The sequence below is a fragment of the Opisthocomus hoazin genome, chromosome 27, assembly GCF_030867145.1.
Source record: "Opisthocomus hoazin isolate bOpiHoa1 chromosome 27, bOpiHoa1.hap1, whole genome shotgun sequence".
NCBI lineage: Eukaryota > Metazoa > Chordata > Aves > Opisthocomiformes > Opisthocomidae > Opisthocomus > Opisthocomus hoazin.
Genome location: NC_134440.1, coordinates 9427058 through 9451950, shown reverse-complemented (window position 1 = coordinate 9451950; position 24893 = coordinate 9427058). Strand labels below are relative to the sequence as shown.

The following is a 24893-nucleotide window of genomic DNA, read 5'->3' as shown; positions in this document are numbered from 1 at the left end:
CTGGGAGGGGACAGGAAAGCTCTCAATCTAAAGCCAGGAACCAAACCCAGACCCTGAAGGGCCGGCACCGAACGCTGGGACAGAGCACGGCTGGGTCCTGCTTAGAGCTAAAGCCCAGGCCTGGCTTAGCTGCCCACTTGGCCACCCTCCTTCCCCTCCTCTGGCTCGTGCAGTGGAGATTTTAGTCCTGATTTACTCAGTGAGGGAAAGAAAAGCTGGGAGGTTTAGCAGAGAAACCGTTGCTTTCTACGCAGAGCGCGTGCTCAGGCTGAGCCAGGCAGGACGCTGTGCCTGATGCCTCCCGACCGGGATTGCTGGGGAGCCTCTGCCTCCCCTCCCGCCGCCGAGCCCGGGACTGGGCCGGCCGGGACGTGCCACGGAGGCGGCGTGTCCTGGCACGGAGGGGACACGGCCGCAGAGACGCGGGTGGGCGGCGCGTCCGCGTGCAGCCCCGCTTCGCTCTGCGCGGCTCCCGTAGCACCCAGACTAGGGGCGTCAAACCCCAGCGTCACTTTTCTTCCCCCCCCTGGGAATTTGTCATTGAGTTAAAGCACGAACAGGGAAAGAAAAGGTGAAGTAGGACTTGGTCCTGCGCCTGAGAACAGGGGCCATCGCCTGCCTTCCCTTTCCTCCCCCCTTGTGCCAGCCTTGCCCCGTCCCACGAGGAAGAACTCGTGCCGACGCGGGGAGATGCTGCCTCCAGCCCCGGCCAGCTCGCCCGCTTGCGTGGAGCGCTGAGAGCCCGGCCCGAAGCAAACCCTTCGGGAACGCGTCTCCGGGAGAGCTGGGGACACCGCTCCGGCACCCGACCAGCCCGTGCAGGGCGCAGCTGCCTGGCAAATCCAGAGAGAGATGCGGAATGGGTAAACGCTGAGTACAGTCGCCCAGCTCCCCGTGTCCCTGGGAAAAAGCGCTGCTGTGAATGTTTTACGTTCAAAGACCTTTTTTGCTCGAAGATCGTGTGCGGTAGCGCAGGCTGCCTCCCCGGGGATGGGGCTTTCACGGGGTCAGGTGCAGGATTCACGATTTGCACCCAGGAAACCTCTCTGAAACCGAGATGGGGGAACAAAACCTATCGCCGAGCCCTGAGCTGGTGCGGGGGTGAGCCCCGAGCGCGCGGCTGGGGACCCTGACGCAGAAAACGGCGCTTTCCACGCCGGAGCCCGTCTGTGCCGCCCGGCAGCCCGGCGGTGACGACGCTGCGGCCGGAGCCAGCTCAGACACAGCCCCGGGTTCGATTTCCTTCATGTTTCCTCGCAGATGGATTCTCCTGCGTGCCCACAGTGAAGAACCCGCAAGGCGGGGAGGTGGTTCGGACGCTGGTGAGCTGCGGGATGAACGAAGAACGCTGTCGCGTTTCCTGGGTGGAATATTATTATGAAATGGTGCTCGGCGCGGTGGGACGCAGGGAGGAACGGCTCAAGGTGGGTTCCCCGTGGCGTGGCCTCCTCTCCAGTGGACTCGGCTGGGCTGGTGGGGGGGTTTGGGCAGCCGGGTGGGTGCTCTGACCCGGGTGGCTTCACCCTGGCAGAGCTAAGAGCACCCCGGCCATAAAGTGGCAAAAGCCTCACGTTTGTACTATCTTCTGCTGTAAAGTGTATTTTACTGCTACTAATTTGTGTGTGGACCAGTGCCATAAAGTAACAGATGGCCTTTTCTTTGGGGTGGGGATTTCTTTAAAAAATAATTAAAGGAGCAGTGGGATACTTGTTTAAAAAATTATTTAAATTGTCGAGTGTGTCTTAAGCTCAGTTCGACAGAGCCTCTGCTCTCTCCTTCAATGTACCTTCGTGCACGGGGCCCTCTGGCTCAGAATCCCAGCATGGTGGGGGTTGGCAGGGCCCTCTGGGGTCCCCCAGCCCAGCCCCCTGCCCAAGCAGAGTCACCCAGAGCAGCTGCACAGCACCGCGGCCAGGCGGGGCTGGAATATCTCCAGAGAAGGAGACTCCACAGCCTCCCTGGGCAGCCTGGGCCAGGGCTCCGGCACCCTCAGAGGGAAGAAGTTCTTCCTCGGGTTCAGCTGGAGCTTCCTCTGCTCCAGTTTGTGCCCGTTGCCCCTTGTCCTGTCGCTGGGCACCACTGAACAGAGTCTGGCCCCATCCTCTTGATACCCACAAAACCACAGAAACCACCGGCGTGCCCCGAAATACCCCTCCTGCCGCGCTTTGCCTGGGGACGGGCGGCCGGTCCCCTGGGGGGTCCCCAGCGAAGGTGCCGCTGGGGATTTTCATGCTTTTCTTTTGCAAATCCGCAGGAAATTGATGTGGGAAGGTGCTTGGGCAACTGCTCCTGGGGGGATCCCTGCTCGCTTAGGTAAGCACAGCTGCCGGGACCCCGCTCCGCGCCCGTGCCGGGGCAGCTTGGGGCTGTTCCCCTTCCTCCCCAGTAACGCGTCGCCCGCGCCCGGCGCAGCGTCTGGGAGGGTGACCCAGCAGCGGGTTTTGGGCAGCACCCGCCGCTCTGCGCTGCGTCGGACCGTGCGGGGACGGAGGCGAAGCTGCGCTGCTGCGTCGCTTCGTGGGGCGAAGAGCAACCCGCGAGGGTGGTGCTGAGCTCGGCCGGGCGGGCAGCCGGGTGCGGGGCTTGGGGTCCCCGCTGGCAGCCGACGCGGATGGGAAGAGGGTGCTGACGGTGGCTTTCTGCAGCCTGGGATGTGGCAGTGCCGTGGGGCAGGGGGAGGAGGAGGAGGGGGATGCTGCGGGGCAGGGTGGGTCCAGGCCGGGGACGCAGCGCTTTGTGGTGCTCGCAGACCCGAAAATGTGGCGAACGCAAAGGGAAGCAAACCACGAAGAAAGAAATAACCCCTGCTGTGCACAGGCCGAGAGGGAGGAGGCAGTTGGCTGAGTTACACCAGGAGTAAGGAACAGATGCTACTGGGAGAAAGCTGGGCACCCTGCACCCTGCTCCCCCACCCCGCCGGGGGCATCTGCCCCGTCCCCAGGTGCCGGGGCGCGGGGGCCGGGGCTGGACTGGGTTTGCCTCTGGCTGCAGGGAGCCGCGCGGCGGGGAGCAGTGCGGGGCTGGGGCAGGGGCTGTGCCCCTCACCGCTCCGACGTCCACACCTTCAGCAGCCGCTGAGACCGCGCTCGCAGCGTTGTCGCCATCCGGCAGTGCAAGTGCCGGGGGTAGCGGGGCTGGGGGGCTGCAGGTGGGGCTCCTGCACGACCCCCGCCAGACTGTCTGTACTATATGTAAATGAGAGAAGGCTATTTTTTTTTTTTTTTGAATAAAAGCTATTTTAAACCGTGCTTGTATAAATGAACCCTCCGCAAAATGTTTTGCGGCTTGTAAACTGAACGTCGCGGGCAATTCGCGGCTCCTTGGGGCTCCTCCGCGCGGCTCCGCAGCCCCTCCATCCGCCAGGCATCCCGGCGGGACGCGGCGGGCTGCTGGGGCTCGCTCCCACGTGCGGGGTGCGGAGCAGGGCTGGGAGAGGAGAGGGAGCCAGGCAGGCAGGCGGGTTGGGGCAGAGCCACGATCCCTGCACAGGCAGCCCCAGTTGCCCCACTGGTGAGCGGGGCAGGGAAAGGAAAGGCTCCAGGGGACACGAATAGGTTCCTCCATCAGTTAACTCGCGCTTGTCGTTCCTTCCCAGCCTGTTCTGGGTGATTAACAGCCCTTCCGCCCGCCGAGCGTTGGCTGGGAATAAATTACAGACCCCAGCTGGGCAAGCAGCCTTCGGCTCGTTCCTCCCGCGCCGGCCCGAAGTGCTCCGGCCGGTGCCTGCGGGGCCGGGGAGCGCGGCTGGGTCCCTGCCGGTGGACGGACGGACAGACGGACGGACAGCGCTGGCTCTGCTCCTGCGCTTCCCCTCTCGCAGAGCCCGTGCCTCTGGGCCTCCGTCGCCGGGGCTTTCCCTGTGAGATCTCGCAGGCTTTTCTGATCCTGCCCTTTCCACCCGATGCAGGTGTTGTGTAATGCTGATTTTTTTCCGTTCAGTCACGTGGCGTTAAAACAAACGGCAAAAGTAAAGAGGACGAGGGCACTGCGTCAGCCTGCCCACCTTCACCAACCCGGTTTCCCTGTGAAGGGGAAGAAGAGCGAAAGAATTGGCTTTATCCCGTCGTCCAGAGGTCTGCAGGGTTCTCATGAGATTTCATTAATAGGGAGAATAGCAGCAAACACCCTTGAATCCCCAGGAAGCCAATTCTTTATTTGTAATTTTAAATAGTGCTTAATTTTGATTTGGTTCCTCCTGCTGCTGAGTTACTGCCACAGCCCGGGGCCCGGCAGCGCGGTGGGGGGAAGCTGCACCCCCGGGGCTGCCGGTGCTCGGCTGGAAGCTGGCTTCGCACCGGGCTCGCTGGGCCCCTTCGCATGGGCGTCGCGTTGGGGACGTGCAGCCTGGGCCACCCCTGCTGCATGGAGGGTCCCCAGGGCACCCCATGCTAGCTGAGGACATGGGATGGGGACACTGGTGTGACACTGAGCCCCCTCGATGCTCCCGGCTGCAGCGCTGGGCGCCCCGAGCTGCTGCACCGGGATGGGGACGGGACAGGGATGGGACGGGGATGGGACAGGGATGGGACGGGGATGGGATGGGGACAGGACAGGGATGGGACGGGGATGGGATGGGGACGGGACGGGGATGGGATGGGGATGGGATGGGGATGGGATGGGGATGGGATGGGGCCGGGACGGGGACAGGACAGGGAAGGGATGAGGATGGGATGGGGATGGGATGGGGCCGGGACGGGGATGCTCGCCCAGCCCGCTCGGCTCTCAGGGGGCTGCGTTCCTCCGCACAGAGGTCCTCCTGTTTGTCCCATTAGCACCATCATTAAAAACCAGTTAGTCTCCCACGGAGAGCAAACGCAGCCCAGGCAGGGCCGTGGCGAGGGGCTGCGGCCCCCAGACCCCCGCCAGCCCCGGGGAGCACCGGGTGAAGCGTCCTCCCCTCCTGCTTGTGTACTGGGGCTAATTGGTGCAGGGTGCCCAGCTTCGCACCTAGTTAGCATGGCAATTAGCTCTCTTTACCCTCCTGATTGCTCTTGTGCATATTTGACTCCAATCCATCTTTCCAGCGAGTTATAAAAGCAGTGCCGGGGAGGCAGGAGGGAGTCGAGCCGGGGAGGGACCGCGGAGCCATGCTGGGGACCGTCCTGCTGCTGCTGGCCCTGGCCAAGCCGCTGTGCCCGAGCCCGGCCGGCGCGGTGAGCCGGCGGGCTGAGGCGCTGAAGAGGCTCCTGGAAGTCTTTGGCATGGAAGACCCTCCGCCGCCCCCCGCTCACTTCAAGCAGCCCCCCCAGTACATGGTGGATCTGTTCAACACCGTCGCCAACGCGGACGGCGTCACCAAAAACCCCGACATCCTGGAGGGCAACACGGTCCGCAGCTTCCTGGATAAAAGTAAGGGTGGGGGGGTCCCCGTGGCGCTGGGGACGGGGCTGCGGGAAGGGGCCAAGCGCTGCTGGAGGAGGTACCACCCCCAGTTCGGCTCCGCTTCTCAACCCGTCCTTCCCTCCAGCTCACAGCGAGAAGATGCGGTTCCTCTTCGTCCTCTCCAGCGTGGCCAAGAACGAGAAGATCCTGACAGCGGAGCTGCATCTCTTCCGCCTCTGGCCCAGGGCCACCGACGGGCCCAAACGGCAGCACCTCTGCCGGGTGAGGGGGGGACAGGGATGGGGATGGGGACGGGGGTGAGGATGGGGATGGGGCTGGGAGGGGATGGGGACAGGATGGGATGGGGATGGGATAGGGACGGGGTGGGATGGGGATGGGGACGGGATGAGATGGGATGCGATGAGATGCGGATGGGGATAGAGATGGGATGGGGATGGGAATGGGGATGGGGGGGATGGGGATGGGGATGGGGATGGGGATGGGGTGGATGGGGATGGGGATGGGGATGGGGATGGGATGGGGATGGGGATGGGATGGGACGGGATGGGATGGGGATGGAGGTGGGGATGGGATGGGATGGGATGGGATGGGATGGGATGGGATGGGATGGGATGGGATGGGATGGGATGGGATGGGGATGGGGATGGGATGGGGATGGGATGGGGATGGGGATGGGATGGGATGGAATGGGGATGGGGATGGGATGGGGATGGGATGGGACGGGATGGGGATGGGATGAGACGGGATGGGATGGGGATGGAGGTGGGGATGGGATGGGATGGGATGGAATGGGGATGGGGATGGGATGGGGATGGGATGGGGATGGAGGCAGGGACAGGGATGTGCACCAGCCTGGGCCCGGGATGCCACCGGCGTGCAGCGGTCACCAGCCGGCAGCGGGAGCACAGCCCGGCTCTGTGAAAATCACACGACCCAAAGTCACTGCGTTGCACAGAGTCACAATGATTTAACCATGGCGGGTTCTTAAATATCACAGCTCCCCCATCTTCCACCCCTTTTTTCCCCCGGTAGCTGTGTCCGGGCTCCTTCCCCGGTGGTAATGGCCCTTTGCTGCCTTCCCCAGGTCAGCGTCTACCAAGTGCTGGGCGAGAGCGAGCCGGACGCTCCCGGAGGGAAGAAGCTGCTGGCAGCCAGGCTGGTCGCGCTGCAGGGCTCGGGCTGGGAGGTGTTCGCCATCACGCAGGCCGTGAGTTGCTGTTCCCCTGGACCCAGTGGCAGAGGGAACCCCGGGGTTTGTGTGCTGGAGCTTTTTTTTAGCCCATTTCACCCCCAGCGGCGTTTCAGGCTCCAATGCAGTTTCCCATCTGTACTCTCCGCAGCAGCGTGGGGGGGGGGGTACAGCCTCTGGGAGGGGGTAAGAGCCCTGCGAGCGTCCCGGGGGGCTGCTCCGTCCTGCCCCAGACTGGTCCCAGTGCTCCTTGGGGAACGATGGTGCAGGGTCCTGCAGCGACAGCCCCTGCGCCGCAGCCCCCCAGCAGCACAGCCCCTTCCCACGGCTGGGAGATGGAGCGCGGCTCTGGGGGGGGGGGGTCCCAGTTCACGCAGCCCCTGAGCAGCACAGCCCCTTCCCACGGCTGGGAGATGGAGCGCGGCTCTGGGGGGGGGGGGGGTGTCCCAGTTCACGCAGCCCCCGAGCAGCACAGCCCCTTCCCACAGCTGGGAGATGGAGCGCGGCTCTGGGGGGGGTCCCAGTTCATTCAGAGGGTCTGCTGGCCTGGCAGCTGCCGTGGGGACACCGGCACGGTCCCTGTCCCGCGGTGACGCTGGTTTGGTTCCCCAGGTTCACGACTGGACCAAAGATGAAAGCAGCAACCAGGGTCTGCTGGTGACGGTCCAGGGCCTGGGCGGGAGCCCACTGGACCCCCCGCCGCTGCAGTTCGCGTCCGGCAGGGACCATGAGAGCAAGAAGCCCATGTTGGTCCTGTTCACGGATGATGGGCGCCGGGGAGCGTCGCTGCCCGTGGCCGGCTTCCCAGGTGGGTTCCATGTTCCCTGGCACAGCTTCCTCAGTGCCTCTGGAGTCTGGTGTGCTCCCCACGCGTGGGGTCTGTCAAATCCAAAGCTCCTTCCCTGGCCAGAGGGAGAGGCTGTCACAGAATCCCAGAATCCCAGCATGGTGGGGGTCGGCAGGGCCCTCTGTGGGTCCCCCAGCCCAACCCCCTGCCCAAGCAGGGTCACCCAGAGCAGCTGCACAGCACCGTGGCCAGGCGGGGCTGGAATATCTCCAGAGAAGGAGACTCCACAGCCTCCCTGGGCAGCCTGGGCCAGGGCTCCGTCACCCTCAGAGGGAAGAAGTTCTTCCTGGGGTTCAGCTGGAGCTTCCTCTGCTCCAGTTTGTGCCCGTTGCCCCTTGTCCTGTCGCTGGGCACCACTGAACAGAGCCTGGCCCCGTCCTCCTGACCCCCACCCTGCAGATATTTAGAGGCATTTCGAAAGTCCCCTCTCAGCCTTCTCTTCTCCAGGCTGAACAAGCCCAGCTCCCTCAGCCTCTCCTCGTAGCAGAGATGCTCCAGTCCCCTCCTCATCCTCGTAGCCCTGCACTGGGCTCTCTCCAGTAGCTCCTCATCTTTCTTGAACTGGGGAGCCCAGCACTGGACACAGCACTGCAGATGGGGCCTCCCCAGGGCAGAGCAGAGGGGGAGGAGACCCTCCCTGACCTGCTGCCCACACTCCTCTGAATGCACCGATACCATTGGCCTTCTGGGCAACTCTCTGCTTTCTGGTTTGGTCCGTGCGGGGGTGCAGGCTCGCAGATGTAGATCTGGATTTTGCCTGCCCTGCCGAGCGCTGCCGTGGGGCTGGGAGGTTGTCACCTGCTGGTGGCTCTGCCCGGGCCGGGGACAGGCTGTGACCGAAGGGCTCCTGCACCCAGGCAAGACCTGCAGAGAGGGGTGGCCGGGGGGGGGGGGGCTGCACCACGTTCTCCCTCCTCCCAGGGTCAGCGGGTGGCTGACGGCACCGGGTGCTCCTTTCTGGCAGATTCGCAGCCACCGGCTCCCGTTCTCCCCGCCAAGATGTCGGTGGCCAAGCTGAGCGGGCTGCGCAGCACGCGCTCCCTGGACCGGCTCCAGCCCTGCCAGAAGCATCCCTTGTCCGTGGACTTCGAGGAGATCGGCTGGTCCGGCTGGATCATCTCGCCGCGGGGCTACAACGCCTACCACTGCAAGGGCTCCTGCCCCTTCCCGCTGGGCGAGAACATGCGGCCGACGAACCACGCCACGGTGCAGTCCATCATCAACGCCCTCAAGCTGAGCGAGGGCGTCGGCAGCCCCTGCTGCGTGCCCGACAAGCTCTACTCCATCAACCTCCTCTACTTCGATGACGACGAGAACGTGGTCCTCAAGCAGTACGACGACATGGTGGCCGGGAGCTGCGGCTGCCACTGAGGCGGGAGGAGCAGGGAGGGGGAAACGCCGCCACGGCCGAGGCTCCTCGCGCCGGAGCGTCTCTGCGGGTGTCCTGAAACCCCCCCAAAAAGAGACCGGGCTGAGCCAAGTGAGGGGGTGTGGGGCTCTGCCCCGGCTGGCGTGCCCGTCCCCCCCCGGTCGTGCCCAGGAAGGCTCAGGGCCCAGCTCTGGTTAAATCGGCGCGAACGAGCCGGTGTGACTCGGCAGCGCCGGGACGTCAGCTCCGTTTTGGGGTGCCCTGCGCGGGGGTGCCGGGCCCCTCGCCCAGGCAGCGGCTGCCCGCAGGCTGTACTATATGTAAATAGCGAGAGCCCTAATATATGAGAGAAACCGCCTGTACAGTGCCCTGTGAATGTCTGTCCATCGCCGTGCCTTGGAAAATGGACCCAGAGGAACTATTAAACGTGCCGTTCTCTGAGGGGCTGCGTGCGGGGCCGCCGGCCGGGGGCGCGGGGTGGGGTGCTGTCCCGCTGCTGCACCCCGGTCCTTGGGAGCTGAATGATCTCGGGCTCCACCAGCCAGCCCGCAGCCAGGGGCAGGGGGGTTCCCCAAGCAGGCGACTGGGGGGACGCGGTGATGGGGTGCGGGGTGGAGGGGTGCCCGGAGGTGACACTGCCGGGGTGGGGGGGGTGGGGAAGGGGGTCTCTGGGTGAGGATGGCCGGAGGAGGCTGTGCTGGGCCCAGAGGTTCCTCGCTGAAGAGCGATAGGGTGGGAAGCAGAGCTGATTGATGTTGGGGGGGGGTGTTGGTGCTGGGGGGGTTGTACAGAGGGTGGGTGTCGATGTGGGCACCCGAGAGCGGGTGTGGGTGCTGGGGGTCAGGGCAGGGGTCCCCATCTCACACCCGCTGACACAGCCCCCTTGTCCCCTGCGGTCCAGGGCTTGGCTGGAACGTGGCTGTCCCCGCCAGCGGGCTCAGCCTCGCCGAGCCACTTTCCACCAGCTCCCAGCAGCAGCGGCTGAACCGTGGTCTCCCAGGCTGACACCAGGACCCCCAGCACCTCTCCAGCCCCAAGCCCAGCTCACAAGCCACCAGCTTCCACCCTGGCCCGGCAGGCACTGGCTTCCTCCCACCCGCAGGCAGCACCCGCGGCTGTCGGCCCTGCCCTGCACCCTGGGGTCTCTCTCCCCGTCCCCCCCCAGGGGAAGGCTGACTCCCCCCGGGGGCCCATTGACCAGGTACGGTCCCACAGCAGAGGGCCAGTCCTTCCCCTGTGCCCCCAAACTGTCCCCCCCCCGCCACCGAGATGTGACCACAGGGCAGAGCCATCCAGTGCGTCCCCAGCACGTGCGGGTGTCCCAGCTCCCCAGGGCCAGGCACCTCATCCCACAGCCAACACGCAGACAGGGTCACCTGCGCCCCACCAGACCCCCGTCCTCCCACCGATGGGCAGGACAGGGGGGCTGCGAGCCCTGGGGAGACGCCCCCTCCCCACCCCAGAATGAGGAGCAAAGTGGTTCGTCAGCAATCGACGACAACCAACGCTTTTGGCCTGGTTTATTAAACGCCGGTTCCTGGGGACGCTCTGGCTCCCGGCTCTGCAGCCCTGGGGTGCCCGCGGGTCCCACCAAAGCAGCACCCCGAGCCAGGACCCTGCTCCCAGGGCAGTGCGAAGGAAGGTGGGCTTGGCTGGAAGGAAGCGTGGCTGCCATCTTCTCAGTGGGGTTCGCCCACATCCCCACGCTGGACTCGCGCTGGGCGGGGGGTCTGCTGGGCTGGGAAGGAGCCCCGGGGTCCCAGGCCCCTGCCTGCCGCGGGGGCTTGTGTGTCCCACTCGCCCCGGGAGCCTGCGCTGGTGTCACGCTGGGCTTTGCCTTGTCACTGTGTCCACTTCTGCCTTCCTCAGAAAGGTGATGGGGTCCAGCTCCGCGCATCCCACCACCCACTCCCCGCCTCCTCGGGGGGGCCCACGCCCCAGCCCACGACGGACGGACGTCCTGCCTTGGCCATACAGCACGCTCGCTACAGAATCCCAGAATGTTGGGGGCTGGCAGGGCCCTCTGTGTGTCCCCCAGCCCAACCCCCTGCCCAAGCAGGGTCACCCAGAGCAGCTGCACAGCACCGCGGCCAGGCGGGGCTGGAATATCTCCAGAGAAGGAGACTCCACAGCCTCCCTGGGCAGCCTGGGCCAGGGCTCCGGCACCCTCAGAGGGAAGAAGTTCTTCCTCGGGTTCAGCTGGAGCTTCCTCTGCTCCAGTTTGTGCCCGTTGCCCCTTGTCCTGTCACTGGGCACCACTGAAAAGAGTCTGGCCCCATCCTCCTGACCCCCACCCTGCAGATATTTAGAGGCATTTCTAAGGTCCCCTCCCAGCCTTCTCTTCTCCAGGCTGAACAAGCCCAGCTCCCTCAGCCTCTCCTCGTAGCAGAGATGCTCCAGTCCCCTCCTCATCCTCGTAGCCCTCCGCTGGACTCTCTCCAGTAGCTCCTCATCTCTCTTGAACTGGGGAGCCCAGCACTGGACACAGCACTGCAGATGGGGCCTCCCTCAGGGCAGAGCAGAGGGGGAGGAGAACCTCCCTGACCTGCTGCCCACACTCCTCCTAATGCACCCCAGGATCCCACTGACCTTCTTGGCACCCAGGGCACGCTGCTGGCTCATGGTCACCCTGTCGTCCCCCAGCACTCCCAGTCCCTCTCCGCAGAGCTGCTCTCCAGCAGGGCCGCCCCAGCCTGTACTGGTGCCTGGGGTTGTTCCTCCCCAGGTGCAGGACCCTGCCCTTGCCCTTGTTGAACCTCATCAGGTTCCTCTCTGCCCACCTCTCCAGCCTGTCCAGGTCACGCTGGATGGCAGCACAGCCTGCCCGTGTGTCTGCCACACCTCCCAGTTTGGTGCCATCAGCAAACTTGCTGAGGGTGCACTCTAACTCTTCATCCTGGTCACTGATGAAGAAGTTAAACAAGACTGGGCCCAGTACTGACCCCTGGGCACACCACTGGTTACCGGCCTCCAACCAGACTCAGCGCCGCTGATGCCAACCCTCTGGGCTCTGCCCTTCAGCCAGGTCGCTAGCCGGTCCTTCGCTGACCGCTCCACGGGACAGCAGGCTCCAGCACCCAACGCTGAGGAAGGTCACAACAGTCACGGGCACACTTCATCCCTCCAAGCAGCCCAAGCTGGCAGTGCCCCCTTATGACAGCAGCCCCCCGAGCTGTGCAGCCTCCCGGGGACAGCAGCCACCGGCGGGACGGCCGGGCTGGAGTGCAGGATGTGTCGTGGTGGAGGGGGTCCCCAGGGGGGTGGGAGGCCGGTGGTCAGTGGCGACAGCGGGGCTCGGCTCTGCAGCACTCCGACAGCTTCCGCAGGACTCGCTCCTTCAAGCGGAGCCTCCTGGAGAGCTTGAGCGAGTGGCCGGTCTCGTTCTCGTGGGCCTTCAGCTTGGCATAGTAGTCAGAAAACTTGTTGTAGAGGATGGAGATGGGCATGCCGTTGAGGATGATGCCAAAGGAGATGCAGCCGAACGCCACCACCCTGCCCAGCACCGTGTCGGGCACAGTGTCCCCGTAGCCCACAGTGGAGAGGCTGACCTGGGCGAGGAATCACAGAATCACAGAATGGTCAGGGTTGGAAGGGACCTCTGTGGGTCATCCCATGGGAAGAAGCAGCCCGGCAGGCCCCACCCGCGGGTGCTGGGACCCACGTCCCTCTGCCGCTGCGCCATGGCTGCAGCCAGCTCGGCTGTCCCTGCCCCGGCAGCCAGCTCAGCTCCCCGGGCTGCACCCGGCGGGCTCGGGGAGCCCAAGAAAAGGGCTGGGTGAGGCCTCAGCATCACAGACCAGCAGCAACCCTCCCTGCTCCTTCTTCTCCTTCGCGTGCGTGTCCTCCAGAGCAGCTGGACATGGCCGAGCCGAGTGGTCCCCAGCAGCCAGGCTGTCTGCGGGCGCTTCCTGACCCCACGGAGCAGCCGCTCCGCTGCTTCCTGGCCGTGAGCTGCCCGGTCCCACGGGAACGAAGCTTCCCGGAGCCTGGGTCCAAGGGAAGCAGAGGCAGCGCGCAGGCACGCACCCAGAGGAACCACGTCTGGATGAGAGGGGAGCAGGGCTGTGGGGACAGGGCAGAGCGGGCTGGGCTTCGCACGGAGCCGTGCTGCTGGGGACAGGGTCAGCCCGCGACGCTCAAACACCCCGATCCGGCGACCTCGCTAAGTGATTTCTCACTTCCTTGAGGAAGGATGAATTCGAAGCAGGCAGCCGGTGGTGGCCAAGGGGGATTGTAAGAGCAGAAGTGATCCGTGGCGTCACCGCATCCGTACATCAAGGCGCCCTCGTAACCCCGGGCTCTCGAGCGCTTTAGCACAATCCCGGGTTTATTGTGAGCTGAGCTGCCGGCTCCCGCCCGAGCGGGCGGCACACACGGGCTCCCGACCCCATCAGCAGCACGCCCCGGTCTGCGTCCCCTCTCGGGGCAGGGGCTGAGGCACGGTGCGACCTCATTTCCTCGGTTCCTGCGTGCAGCCCTGGGCCCCCCGGCTCAGCCCCCCGAGCTCTGAGACCCCCTGGCACCTCCCGAGCCCAGCCGGGCTGCGGTGCTGCGCAGGCCTCCGCCTGCCCCAAGCAGCTCTCCCCGTGCCCGCGGGGTTTGAACCACGTCCACCCGACACTTGGTCCCCTGACAGAAAAAGCCCGGGCTGAGTCAAATCCCCCTTGTCACGAACACGGGCCTGGAGGTTCCCAGGCCACCACCTCTGTCCCACCATCCCACCCCAGCACCAGCTTTTGAGCCTCTGAGCTTAGCCCAAATCTCTGATTTCTTTTCCCAGCGCGTGCAGGGCTCTGGGTTTCCCACCGTTACCGAGCTGGTGGGAAGACTGGACCCTTTTCTGCCTCCCGGGCAAATCCCTCGAGCACCGGCGCAGCCCCTACCTGCGAGTCCCACCGCACCCCTCGCTGGAAGGAGGTGCTCAGAGCTTACCGCTGCCCACCACCACGCGTAGGGGATGCTGGTGAAGTTGGTGCCTGGGACATCATGTTCCACCGAGTGCATGAGAGCGGAGAAGGTGAAGACCCCCATGGCGATGAAGAGGAGGAGGCAGCAAACCTGCTGGTAGCACTGGCGCATGGTGAAGCCGAAGGCCCGGAGGCCGGTGGAGTGACGTGCTAGCTTGAGGATGCGGAAGATCCTCATCAGCTTGATGAGCTTGAGGACTTTGCCCAGCTTGCTCACGCTCTCCACCTTGTGCAGTTCCTCATGGTAAAGCGTGTCCCCTTCGTCCAGATTTTCGAAGAGGACCTGGATGTAGAAGGGCAAGATGGCCACCAGGTCTACAGCATTAAACGCTGCCCGCAAAAAGTTCTTGAAGCTGGAGGAAGATATGAGCCGCATGAGGTATTCGGAGGTGAAGAAGATGGCACAGATCATCTCCAGCTGCTCCATCCACATCTTCCCTGTCTTGTGTTTCATCTCCTCCACTGTGCTCAGTGTCATGCCCACGATGGAGACGAGCACAAAGAAGCTCGACATGACAGCAATGATCTTGGCTGGGACAGAAGAGTACGGATTCTCAATGAGGTTCCAGATCATCTTCCGAAACCATCCCAGAAATTTGCCCTCAAACTGCTCCACTGAGTCCAGGGGCTCCAGTTCTGCCTCCAGCTCCTTCTGTATTTTCAGGTACTCGCTGAGTTCATCTTGCTTTTCCTCAAACAGGATCCGGCAGCAGCGCTGGGAGTATTTCAGATGGATTCCCCAGTACTCGATTTCCTCCACAAAGTTACTGGGGCACATCTCATCCATGATCCACAGGACCCCGCTGCGGTAGAAGTGGAAGATGTAGTGGAAAATTGAAGGATCTCGGTCAAAGAAATACTCGTTCTTCTGCACCGAGTAGTCATCGCAGAGCTGCAGCTTCTTCATCGGGTCTGTGTGCAGGGCCAGCTTCCCCAGCCTGGTGACCGGGTACCGAGCTGCTACCTTGCAAGCTATCTGGAACAGTTTGCCACCCACGTTGATGTTGAGCAGGTACTTGTTCCTTTGGACGGGAGTCGGGCTTTTCTCCTGGCTTCCATCTGTCACGTCCTGCAGGGAGCTCCATTGCCTTACCAGGCTGTCCTGCGCAAACGGGATGTGGACCTCCTCCTCCTCCGGCGTCCGGCACCAGCCCCGGCGAGCCCCTGTTTTCAGGCCGGCAGAGAGACTCGCACGCCTCGTCCCCGGCTGCCTCATCGCGCCCGACCCTCCAAGGCAGCGGTTCCCGTCCAGGGCTGTGGGACAGCGGCTCTGGCTTTGCAGGGAGGCTCCCACCCGGCGTACGCTGACGGGGACGAGCGCTGTGAGCTCAGAGGAGCGGTGGCGAGGTCCTGCCGAGGGGCACCGGCCGTGTCACCGCACCACGAGGCACCTGCCGGGTTCCCAAAGCCGATTGCTGATCAGCTTGCCGATCGCATCGCAGGAGTCAGAGGCAGCTAAGTGTCCGCTCCTTAAGACAATAATGAGATTGAAGCACCAGCCCTTTACGTAAGGAACTATTTCCAGCTCCGCACTACTCTTTCTCCCCATTCTGCTCCTATTTGCTGTTTGCACCTGCCGCACGCGGCCCCGCTCCCAGCGAGGGCATCTGCAACAGCGAGTTGAGGAGAGAACATGAACTCGCCTCGATTTAACCCTGAAAGACCCCCCTTGCCAGGCACAGAAGGGTGCAGACATGCAGATTTGTATCAGCTTTGTACCCCCACAGCAGATGCTGCTCCTGGCACCTTTCGTGCTCTTGCCATCGTTCATTAAGCACATGAACGCTAATCAGCTGCCCCTGCTCCAGCAGCCGTCATAGCCCAGAGAACGGCTGTCACCTCCCGGCTCACCCGCAGAGCCCCACAGCGCAGATTTACAGCGGAAGAGGTGAAGGACCCATCTTGCTCTCCACGCAGTGCCCGAGCAGGTCCCCAGCGTGACAGCTTGCTCCGGCACCGCTGCCCTGTGCCACGTCCTCATCGCACCAGCCTTCAGCCCCACCGTTCCGACAGGCAGGGGGAGGAACGAGGCATGGGGCACTGGAAATGCAACCGTCCAGCAGAAGTTCCCCTGAACTACAGGAACTGAAGAGAAGGAAATAATCCTTTGGATCTGCAAGTAAAAGGGGAACCAAAATTAAACGGGCTGGTCTTTAATGCCTCACCCTGGAGCACAACCCTACCTCAGCACGCAAACCAGCACATCGAGTGCCAGGAACTGACCTACCCCGTTGGTGGACAACAGGCGGGCAACTGACGTCGTCTACCTGGACTTGTGCAAGGCATTCGACACTGTCCCGCATGGTGTCCCTGTCTCTGAATTGGAAGGACGTGGATTTGACAGACGGACCACTCGCTGGATAAGGAACTGGCTGGATGGACAAACTCAAAGAGTTGCAGTCAATGGCTCGATGTCCAGGTGGAGACCAGTGACGAGTGGTGTGCCTCAGGGGTCGGTACTGGGGCTGGTGTGGTTTAATATCTTTGTCGGCGACATGGACTGCGTGCACCCTCAGCCAGTTTGCCGATGACACCAAGCTGTGTGGCGTTGTTGACACGCGGGAGGGAAGGGATGGCATCCAGAGGGACCTGGACAGGCTGCAGAGGTGGGCCCGTGTGAACCTCATGAAGTTCAGCAAGGCCAAGTGCAAGGTCCTGCACGCAGGTCAGGGCATTCCCAAACACAAGAACAGGCTGGGCAGAGAGTGGCTCGAGAGCAGCCCTGAGGAGAAGGACCTGGGGGTACTGGTGGATGAGAAGCTCAACACGACCCGGCAATGTGCGCTGGCAGCCCAGAAAGCCGAGCGTCCCCTGGGCTGCATCCCCAGCAGCGTGGGCAGCGGGCGAGGGAGGGGATTGTGCCCCTCTGCCCCGCTCTGCTGAGACCCCCCGGGAGTCCTGCGTCCAGCTCTGGAGCCCTCAACATAAGAAGGACACGGAGGTGTTGGAGCAGGTCCAGAGGAGGCCACACAGATGATCCGAGGGCTGGAGCACCTCTCCTACGGGGACAGGCCGAGGGAGCTGGGGCTGCTCAGCCTGGAGAAGAGAAGGCTCCGGGGTGACCTCAGAGCAGCTGCCAGTGCCTGGAGGGGCCGACAGGAAGGATGGAGAGGGGCTTTTCACAGGGGTGTGTAGTGACAGGACGAGGGGGAACGGCTCTAAACTAAAAGAGGGCAGATTTAGATGAGATATTAGGAAGAAATTCTTCCCCATGAGGGGGGTGAGGCCCTGGCCCAGGCTGCCCAGAGGAGCTGTGGCTGCCCCCTCCCTGGCAGTGCTCAAGGCCAGGTTGGACGGGGCTGGGAGCACCCTGGGCTGGTGGAAGGAGTCCCTGCTGATGGCAGGGGGCTTGGAACCAGATGATCTTTAAGGTCCCTTCCAACCCTTACCACTCTACGATTCTGTGATTCTATGACCCAGAGCGCAAAGCCACTCCTCGGCTGGAAAGCAGCTCCTGCTGCTCCCCTGCAGCTGACGGCTCTGAGCCCGGGGATTAGGACAACAAAATGCTCCTGGCAGCAGGCAGGAGAAGGGAAGCTGTTGTTGCAAACACGGCCCCGGGTTTTGACACAAGATCCATAAAAATGTGTTTCTTTCAACCCCGAAACACCCAGCTCAGGGATCAGCAAACACAACCTGCACGATCTTGCAGTGGGAAGAGGCTGTGACTGCTGAGTTCACCCCCGCCCGTGCTCCCGCGCGCACAGAGCCGGGGCTCTGCTCCCCAGGCAGAACAGCGCGGGCTGAGGGGACGATCGGGGACAGCCGACCTCTGCCACGCGGCCCTGACAGCGCCGGCACGTCTGTGCGCCCGGCGCAGCCCTGCGCGGCTGGGACTGCTGCGGCTCCGCGGGCACCCCGCTCCCTGCGCTTGCTCTGCTGAAGAGGGGACAAGTTCAGGCAGTCTTTTCACCTTCTTCCCGGCTGAGCTTTCCACTTTTCACCCAGTCCGCAGGAGCACCCTGGCCCAGTGCCAGCAGTTTCTCGTCTCCTCCCACTCTGCGCCCCGTATTTCATTTTTTCTGTCAGCGCAGTCACTCTGGTCCCAGGCAGGCACAGCAGCACTCGCTCTCCCGTGCTCTCCGTCCATGCCAGCCCTCCCACCACCAGCCCTCTTTCCCAGGACGTGACAACCCAAGGGTGATGCAGCCTCCCGACTGCAGAACTCAAAAGCAAATGCAAAAATCCAAGAAAAAGAAAAAATCCAGAAGTCTTAGTTTGAAGTTCTTTATTCTCCTGTGTCATTCACTAACAGCTATCTCCACTTGTCCCTACGGAAACAGAAGCAAGGTTGTGTGCACCCTGGCAAATGACCTCTGGTACTAAAAATAACAGCAGGGAATAGCTCAGTACTCCACACCACTTCCCCCGCGGCGTTCGGCGGCACGCTCGCGCACCACAGTGGGACTCTTCCACTCCCGGCTGAGGCTGCTGACCGCTGCTGCTTGGCCAGCCAAGGCCTCACCCTCCGGGCTCAGAGCTCGGCAGCAGCTCTGGCTCTTTCGCACAAGCGCTCACAAAGTGCACAAGGAGCACGGGGAGCAGAGGTCCACACCGAACTAGAGGCACCGGTCAGTTATCTCCTTCCCCCATTGCCAGTCAAATGTACAGCACTGAGCCGTTCGGAAAGAGCTACGCACGCCACGACACAGACAGGATTTGATCCAACACACGAGTTATTTCAAGCTGAAAGGGGGGAGGGGGGGAAGCAGCCAAATGCTCAAAACCTCATAGAATGGTTTCAGATTTTCACCCAGCCTTGAGCACTGCCAGGGAGGGGGCACCCACAGCTTCTCTGGGCAGCCTGGGCCAGGGCCTCACCACCCTGACTGCTAAACACATCTTCCTTATGTCCAGTCTACATCCACCCTCTTCCAATTTATAACCATTGCCCCTTGTCCCGTCACTGCAGGCCATGGTAAAAAGCCTCTCTCCAGCTTTCTTACAAGCCCCCTTTATACATTGCAAAGGCACAAGAAGGTCTCCCCAGCGCCTGCCCTTCTCCAGGGACTGCCCCAACCCAGGTGCAGGACCTTGAGCTCGACCTTACTGAACTTCAGGAGGTTCACACGTCCCGCTCCGCCAGCCTGCCGGTCCCTCCAGACAGCGTTCCCTCCCTCAAGTGAGCCAACCGCACCGCTCAGCTCGGCATCACCCGCAGACCCGCCGAGGGTGCGCTCAATCCCACTGCACACACCACCCATGAAGACCTTCAACAGCATTGGTCCCAGCGCAGACCCTCGAGGGACTCCACTCGTGTCAAGACAGCGTTAAGGAAGGCACCTTTACCGGTGCTAGAGAAGCAACATCAGAGCTCAGCACTGCGGTGGGAAGCGCGGTCCTGCACAGGGCAGAGATCCTTGCTGGAAGGGAGCGTGCCCAGGAACTGCTGGCCCCAGGCTGACTCAGGGTGGCAGCAAAAAGCTAGAGCAGACAGGAAACTTTTCAGCTCTCACCCCCACAGCCGACCTGTCAGTAAAAGCTTCCCGTGCACTGGACGGAGCGGCATCAAAACGCTCGCGCGAACGCGGAGTCTGCCGTGTCTGACCTGCGCAGAGGCAGGGAGCTCCTGCCAAAACGGATGAGAAATGCCCTATTCCCTGACAAAACCCAGGGGAAAGAATGGGGCAGGTGGAGACAAGTCTCTTGGCTGGAAGTGAAAGAACACAGTTGAATAGCACCTAGCACCTGTCACTTCATGGAGAATAAAATGGGTGGCTCCAAGGCCACACTGGTGAGAGTCAGCATTAACAACCCCCGGAGGCAAGAACGGTGAAGAAATTTCTACCACCTTTGTGTGGGGTGGTTTCATAGCACCAGGGAAGGAGCTGTGCTATTCCCAGTGCCCAAGCAGTCCCGCAATCTAGGACCCATTTCTAAGAGGAGCATCCTCCTGTTATTCCAGTGTAACGATGCAGATTTGAGAGCTTGTGTCCAATTCAGTCAGCCTCTGCAGCGAGCGAGAGGGAGATCAGGCTAGTCCCATCTTCTCACCGCATGGTAAAGATCCCTGTGACAAAACCAGAAAAACACCTGGTTACTGACAGTTCTTTGGGCAAGAATGTGGTTTCACTTCAGTTTGTGCGAAGTGGAGGAAAACAACCCACACCAGAAGATCAGCATCGCAGCATGAGCGCTCCGCGTCCCTGGCAGCAGAGGAAGGACAGAGACCAGCACTTCACTACCAAAAGCAGCCAGCACCTTCTCAGCTCAGGCTGTGCCACTACCCCTGCAGTTGAGCAAGACCCTTCACCACCTGATTGCAATGAAGGAAGGTCAGGGGAGAGTCCTGCTGCTTCAGGGCAGACCAAAACCCCAAGCGTGCGGCTGACCAGCAGCAGGAACAGCTGCCCCTAGAGGGGAAAGCTCCAGAGGCTGGAAACGCAGGGCAAGGGGCCCTTTCTCCCTCACGCATGGAGCGCAGGAAACTTACCCTTCAGGGAAATGAGCCTGTCTGGCTCGTGTCAGGCACCAGCTGCTCCCTGGATGCTTTTTCGTGACTGAAGATGTCAGATCTGCTTTTTGCTTTGGACAGGCCCCATACAGCGATGGCAGCCACAGCTACCAGGATGCTCAGGAGCACTAGAGAGAAGAGCGCACAAGCAGAGAACCACTCGCTGCCCCTGGGCTGGACGTCAGTACGGGGCTCCACAGCGTCAGGCAACAGCGAGAGAGCAGCAGCTTCCCTCGAGGAGAAGGGATGGGGCAGAGGAAGTGAGTTAGTGACAGGTCGCATGGAATGGCCTTGCCAAGGACATCGCGTGCCCTGGTCAGAGGAATGGTCAAGCTGTGGTGCAAGGCCTCCCCCACCCCTCCCAGCCCAGTAAAAGCAGCTACTGATACAGGCCTGGAATTAACTCCATCGGGATACTCCATTCTCAGCCAGGACCAAGACCACGTGCAGCACTCTTGAGTCCCACGTACCTGCAACGATCAAGATCCATGTGCGGCCTTGACTCCTCAATGGCACAGAGCCCCCAGGGACAGGCGTAGCTGTAGCCTCTGCGATGAAAGAGCAAGAAATCCATCAGCTTCCAACACACCTTGTGGTCGGCATTCAAAGCAGTCTCTAGTCCAAACCTGGCTGAGTTCCCAGTTCACCTCAAGGGTGCCAACAGGCCTCTTTCAATTTATGCAAAACATTATCTGCCGTTACTATGACCAGCCCACATCAAAGGGAAAAATTTCCTACCGGAACTGCACAGTAGGGAAAGCTAGGAGATTTCTCAGCTGTAGCTGCAGCACCCTAACTGCTCCTCGTGACACTGGGAAGCCCCAGGCACAGCCAAAACGCAGCTCACCTCCCCACCGAGCCAGTGCAGGCACCAAATCCAAATGCAGCCCACAGTAACCCCCCTCCTCCCCACATCCAGGCGCCTCAGCTCCCTGACACCACGGAAACCCGCAGCGTAAGGGAAGCTGGAGCAGCACCATCCAGCTGCTTGGGTTCAGAGAAGGGCCACGCAGATGATCCGAGGGCTGGAGCACCTCTCCTACGAGGACAGGCTGAGGGAGCTGGGGCTGTTCAGCCTGGAGAAGAGAAGGCTCCGGGGTGACCTTAGAGCAGCTGCCAGCGCCTGGAGGGGCCGACAGGAAGGATGGAGAGGGGCTTTTCACAAGGGTGTGTAGTGACAGGACGAGGGGGAACGGCTCTAAACTAAAAGAGGGCAGATTTAGATGAGATATTGGGAAGAAATTCTTCCCCATGAGGGGGGCGAGACACTGGCCCAGGCTGCCCAGAGGAGCTGTGGCTGCCCCCTCCCTGGCAGTGCTCAAGGCCAGGTTGGACGGGGCTGGGAGCACCCTGGGCTGGTGGAAGGGGGCCCTGCCCACGGTAGCGGGGTTGGAACCAGATGATCTCTAAGGTCCCTTCCAACCCAAACCATTCTATGATCCCATGAAAGCAAGCTCCAGGGCATCTCGGAGCAGGGCAGCGGCGACCGACAGCCCTGGGGACGCAGATGGACCCTTGAGCTGGACAGGTACCGGTGCCTGCCGCTCTGATCCGGCCCGCTCGGCCCAGCAGCGCTCCCCCACCATTCCCCTCCAAGCTTGTCCCATCCCCGGAGGGGCTCAGCAGGGCGGGCAGAGGCTCCAGCGCCGCGGGCAGCGCCGGGAACGGCGTGTCCAGGAAGGAGCTGCTTCACAGGCGCTTCCCGAAGGAGCCCCGGGCGGTTCAATCGCGGGAGGAAGCCCAAGGCGGGGCCCCCCCCGCGGCAGGGTCCGTCCGGCCCCCCCCCCCGCGCCCCATACCTGTGGTGCCGGCGGGCGGCGGGGCCGCGCTCCACTGCGAGGTCACTCGCGCGCCGTCGGGGCCGGGCTCCGGCGGGGTCCCCGCGCCGCAGCCCCGCTCGTCCCCTTCGTCGGCGCAGTCCGGGTGCCCATCGCAGAGCCACTCCCGCGGGAAGCAGGCGGCGCCGGGCTGGCACTGGAACTGCTCCGGGGGACAGGCGGGCGCGGACGCTGCGGGGGGGGACACGGGCGTGAGGAGCCGCACTGAGCCCCCCCCCCCCTCCCCGCGCCCCTCGCTGAGGGGAGACCGCGCGCACGGCAACCAGCCAATGGGAGCGAAGGGCGTGCGCGGAGAGCCAATAGGCACGATGGGGACAGTGCGCGCGGTCCCGGCTCCCCACCCTCCGCTCACCGTTCCCCGGCGGCGGCGGCGGCAGCAGCACCACGAGCAGCAGCAGCAGCAGCCCCGGGAGCGGCCACCGCGCCATGCCGCAGCTCCCGCCCGCGGGAGGCCCCGCCGCCGCCGTGCCGCTATAAAGCCGGCCGCACGCCGGGAAGCGCGCATGCGCACGGGTAGACCTTCCACCAATGGGACGCGCGGGCGGGCGGGGCGCCGCCGCGTGCCCTTGAGGAGCCCCGCCCTCCCGCCCGCGGCCCGGGCCGCCCCGCGGTCCCTGCGCCCGCCCCAGCGCTGCCCACCCGCAGCTCCGGGCACCGGGCGGGCTCCCCCGCGGCTGACACCGCATCGACCCGCGTAGCTCGCTGCCGGGTCACCTCCGGTCAGCCCTGCCACACCCCCCGGTACCGCACCTGGGGGCGGGCTCACGGACAGCTCACGCACCCGCTGAGCCCCAGCTCCGACGCGCGTAACGCATCGCTGTTCCCTCCAGAAAACCTCACGCCCAAAGCGATGTTAAAGAGGAGTAATGTAGATAATTCATATAGAACAGGAAAAAAAAGGGGGCGGTAATCACAGCATTAAACATATTTATTAGCCACGCACCAGCCCCGGGCTGAGCTCCAGGCAGCGTCGCTGCAGCGGAACCCACGGGCTCCTCCCGCGAGCGCGGCTCCGTAACCAGCTCTGCCTCACACGCCCAGCCTCGTCGCGGCTCCCGCTCACAAACAGGGCTGGTCTCTCGAAATCTCCCACTTCTTCAGGGCCGGTCCTGGCGTCACCGGTTTTTTCTCAGCTGTTGTCACTGCAGAGCCCGAACTGGGGGGGGGGGAGGAAGGAGCAGAGAAAAGAGGCTTTAGCAACGCTGGGAAAACCGGACTCGGATTTAATCAGGAGTGTGGGGTTTATCAGTGCCAGAGGGGCTTAAGTGAACTTCCAGCCACCTCGCTTTATTCCACGGGGGGACACAGACGCAAAGAACGAGCTCAGCGTTCACCTACCGACCCGCGGCACCCAACGCCGCCGATGAGAAAAGTTAAAGTTTTACAAAAACCTAAACCAAGCAAGGCTGAAACCCGTTCGGCGCGGGCACCTACCCCCCAGCTTCAGCCCCCGCAGCCAGGCTCTTCTGCCCTCCCGCCACCACCACGGGCGGCACGGCCTCCCGACGCCCGTCCCGGTTGCAGTAATAGTTACCGGCCGCTTTGTGACTGGGACCCAGCGGCAGCCGAGGCGGCGGTTGGCTTCTGGAGGAGACAAAAAGGGGGGGGGGGGCGACAAGGTCAGCGGGGGACTGAGGAGGTCAGCGGCCCGCAGCCCGGCCCCGCACCTCTTGGAGATCTCGGTGTAGCGCAGCGACAGCTTGGCCTGCAGGTCCCGCTGCAAGGCAAGGCCAGAGGGTCTCAAGCCACGTCGGGCGCTGCGAGGGCCCGCGGGCCCGCGCAGCACCCGGTACCCGCGGCGGCTCTGACAACCGCGCCCGCCCTTACCCCCGCTAAGAAGTTGCGGAGGCGCTGGATGAGGCGAGTGGCTGTCGCCATCTTGTGCTGCCTTGAAGGGCAGGGAGGTGCCGAGGGGGAAGGCGGGAGGGGGCGGAGCCGGCCGCGCGCGGGGCACGCTGGGTCTCGCGAGACTTGGGCGCGGCTATAAAAAGCGGAGCGGGAAGGCTCCGCCCCTTTCGTGCGCTGCGGAGCCGCCATGGACACGAGTCGTGTGCAGCCCATCAAGCTGGCCAGGGTAGGGGGATTGGGAACAGGGACTGGGGAGGGGGAATGGGGACTGGGCGGGCGCTGACTCCTCTGCTCTGTCCCCGCAGGTGACCAAGGTGCTGGGCCGGACCGGCTCGCAGGGGCAGTGCACGCAGGTGAGCGGGGCCTCGGCGGGGGAAGCGCTGCCGCCGAGTCAGGGCCGCGCTGACGCCGTCTTCTCCCCCCCTTCTCCTCCTCCCGCCATTTTAGGTGCGCGTGGAGTTCATGGACGACACGAGCCGCTCCATCATCCGCAACGTCAAGGGCCCGGTGCGCGAGGGCGACGTCCTCACGCTGCTGGAGTCGGAGCGCGAGGCCCGGCGGCTGCGGTGAAGCGCGCGCGGCGCCTCACGGCCTCCCCCCCCCCCATCCCCCGCCGCCTGAGGCAGCGCGAGCCCCCCCGCTCCGGTGCGGGGCCCGGCGGGGGATGGGGAGCAGCGCGGCGGCCCCACAATAAAGGGATGGGGTTTTTTTTCCGGTGGTCCCGTGCCTTGGGTGTCGCTTGCTGAGGGGCCTCGCTGGGGCTGCGGGCAATGCCTCCGCCCTCACGCTGCGGTGCCCCAGCGCTCTTGTTAACCTGTCACAACAAAAATAACTGTCATGACAAAAGTAACTGTCTGCTTTGATTACAGCAGCCTTCATCCCGACCTTTCTGGTAAGCGTTTTCGTGTGTGTAACTGGTAAAGCGACACTACTGAACTTCATCGAATGGTTTGGGTTGGGAGCGGTCGTAAAGCTCATCCTGTTCCAACCCCCCTGCCAGGGGCAGGGCCCCCTTCCACCAGCCCAGGGTGCTCCCAG

General features: G+C 63.3%; 5 protein-coding genes across 5 annotated transcripts; 2 read left to right on the top strand and 3 right to left on the bottom strand.

Annotated features, from left to right (window-relative positions):
* Nucleotides 1–2260: 2260 nt before the first annotated feature.
* Nucleotides 2261–8946, top strand: LOC142364539 (bone morphogenetic protein 2-like). Its single transcript, XM_075444195.1, has 6 exons — nucleotides 2261–2313; nucleotides 5025–5349; nucleotides 5468–5604; nucleotides 6428–6550; nucleotides 7145–7340; nucleotides 8344–8946. Exons 2-6 carry the CDS (start codon nucleotides 5088–5090, stop codon nucleotides 8748–8750), a joined length of 1125 nt encoding a protein of 374 aa, XP_075300310.1. The 5' UTR covers nucleotides 2261–2313; nucleotides 5025–5087; the 3' UTR covers nucleotides 8751–8946.
* A 3077-nt stretch (nucleotides 8947–12023) lies between these two features.
* LOC104333822 (potassium voltage-gated channel subfamily V member 2-like) lies at nucleotides 12024–14931 on the bottom strand. Its single transcript, XM_009939376.2, has 2 exons — nucleotides 13681–14931; nucleotides 12024–12296 (listed from the first exon to the last, which is right to left on the bottom strand). Exons 1-2 carry the CDS (start codon nucleotides 14929–14931, stop codon nucleotides 12024–12026), a joined length of 1524 nt encoding a protein of 507 aa, XP_009937678.2.
* Nucleotides 14932–17940: 3009 nt separating this feature from the next.
* Nucleotides 17941–22476, bottom strand: CD320 (CD320 molecule). Its single transcript, XM_075444430.1, has 5 exons — nucleotides 22360–22476; nucleotides 21969–22178; nucleotides 20640–20717; nucleotides 20149–20297; nucleotides 17941–19725 (listed from the first exon to the last, which is right to left on the bottom strand). Exons 1-4 carry the CDS (start codon nucleotides 22433–22435, stop codon nucleotides 20152–20154), a joined length of 510 nt encoding a protein of 169 aa, XP_075300545.1. The 5' UTR covers nucleotides 22436–22476; the 3' UTR covers nucleotides 17941–19725; nucleotides 20149–20151.
* Nucleotides 22477–22917: 441 nt separating this feature from the next.
* Nucleotides 22918–23926, bottom strand: NDUFA7 (NADH:ubiquinone oxidoreductase subunit A7). The gene is made up of 4 exons (XM_075444140.1): nucleotides 23835–23926; nucleotides 23675–23724; nucleotides 23442–23591; nucleotides 22918–23163 (listed from the first exon to the last, which is right to left on the bottom strand). The coding sequence occupies exons 1-4, from the start codon at nucleotides 23883–23885 to the stop codon at nucleotides 23067–23069; spliced, it is 348 nt and encodes a 115-aa protein (XP_075300255.1). The 5' UTR covers nucleotides 23886–23926; the 3' UTR covers nucleotides 22918–23066.
* Nucleotides 23927–23997: 71 nt separating this feature from the next.
* Nucleotides 23998–24705, top strand: RPS28 (ribosomal protein S28). The gene is made up of 3 exons (XM_075444133.1): nucleotides 23998–24081; nucleotides 24161–24208; nucleotides 24303–24705. Exons 1-3 carry the CDS (start codon nucleotides 24043–24045, stop codon nucleotides 24423–24425), a joined length of 210 nt encoding a protein of 69 aa, XP_075300248.1. The 5' UTR covers nucleotides 23998–24042; the 3' UTR covers nucleotides 24426–24705.
* The last annotated feature ends 188 nt before the right edge of the window (nucleotides 24706–24893 follow it).

Excerpts from the sequence above, each read along its gene's own strand:
- LOC142364539 (XM_075444195.1), top strand. The coding sequence starts at position 5,088 with ATGCTGGGGACCGTCCTGCTGCTGCTGGCCCTGGCCAAGCCGCTGTGC. Across the intron at positions 5,350-5,467 it reads CCGCAGCTTCCTGGATAAAA|CTCACAGCGAGAAGATGCGG; the intron begins GTAAGGGTGGGG and ends CCTTCCCTCCAG. Across the intron at positions 7,341-8,343 it reads GCCCGTGGCCGGCTTCCCAG|ATTCGCAGCCACCGGCTCCC; the intron begins GTGGGTTCCATG and ends CCTTTCTGGCAG.
- LOC104333822 (XM_009939376.2), bottom strand. The coding sequence starts at position 14,931 with ATGAGGCAGCCGGGGACGAGGCGTGCGAGTCTCTCTGCCGGCCTGAAA. Across the intron at positions 12,297-13,680 it reads ACGCGTGGTGGTGGGCAGCG|GTCAGCCTCTCCACTGTGGG; the intron begins GTAAGCTCTGAG and ends TTCCTCGCCCAG.
- CD320 (XM_075444430.1), bottom strand. The coding sequence starts at position 22,435 with ATGGCGCGGTGGCCGCTCCCGGGGCTGCTGCTGCTGCTGCTCGTGGTG. Across the intron at positions 22,179-22,359 it reads GCCGCCGCCGCCGGGGAACG|CGTCCGCGCCCGCCTGTCCC; the intron begins GTGAGCGGAGGG and ends CCCCCCCCGCAG. Across the intron at positions 20,718-21,968 it reads GCCGCCCGCCGGCACCACAG|AGGCTACAGCTACGCCTGTC; the intron begins GTATGGGGCGCG and ends CTTTCATCGCAG.
- NDUFA7 (XM_075444140.1), bottom strand. The coding sequence starts at position 23,885 with ATGGCGACAGCCACTCGCCTCATCCAGCGCCTCCGCAACTTCTTAGCG. Across the intron at positions 23,725-23,834 it reads TCCGCAACTTCTTAGCGGGG|CGGGACCTGCAGGCCAAGCT; the intron begins GTAAGGGCGGGC and ends CTTGCCTTGCAG. Across the intron at positions 23,164-23,441 it reads GCGGGGGCTGAAGCTGGGGG|TTCGGGCTCTGCAGTGACAA; the intron begins GTAGGTGCCCGC and ends CCCCCCCCCCAG.
- RPS28 (XM_075444133.1), top strand. The coding sequence starts at position 24,043 with ATGGACACGAGTCGTGTGCAGCCCATCAAGCTGGCCAGG. Across the intron at positions 24,082-24,160 it reads AGCCCATCAAGCTGGCCAGG|GTGACCAAGGTGCTGGGCCG; the intron begins GTAGGGGGATTG and ends CTGTCCCCGCAG. Across the intron at positions 24,209-24,302 it reads CGCAGGGGCAGTGCACGCAG|GTGCGCGTGGAGTTCATGGA; the intron begins GTGAGCGGGGCC and ends CCGCCATTTTAG.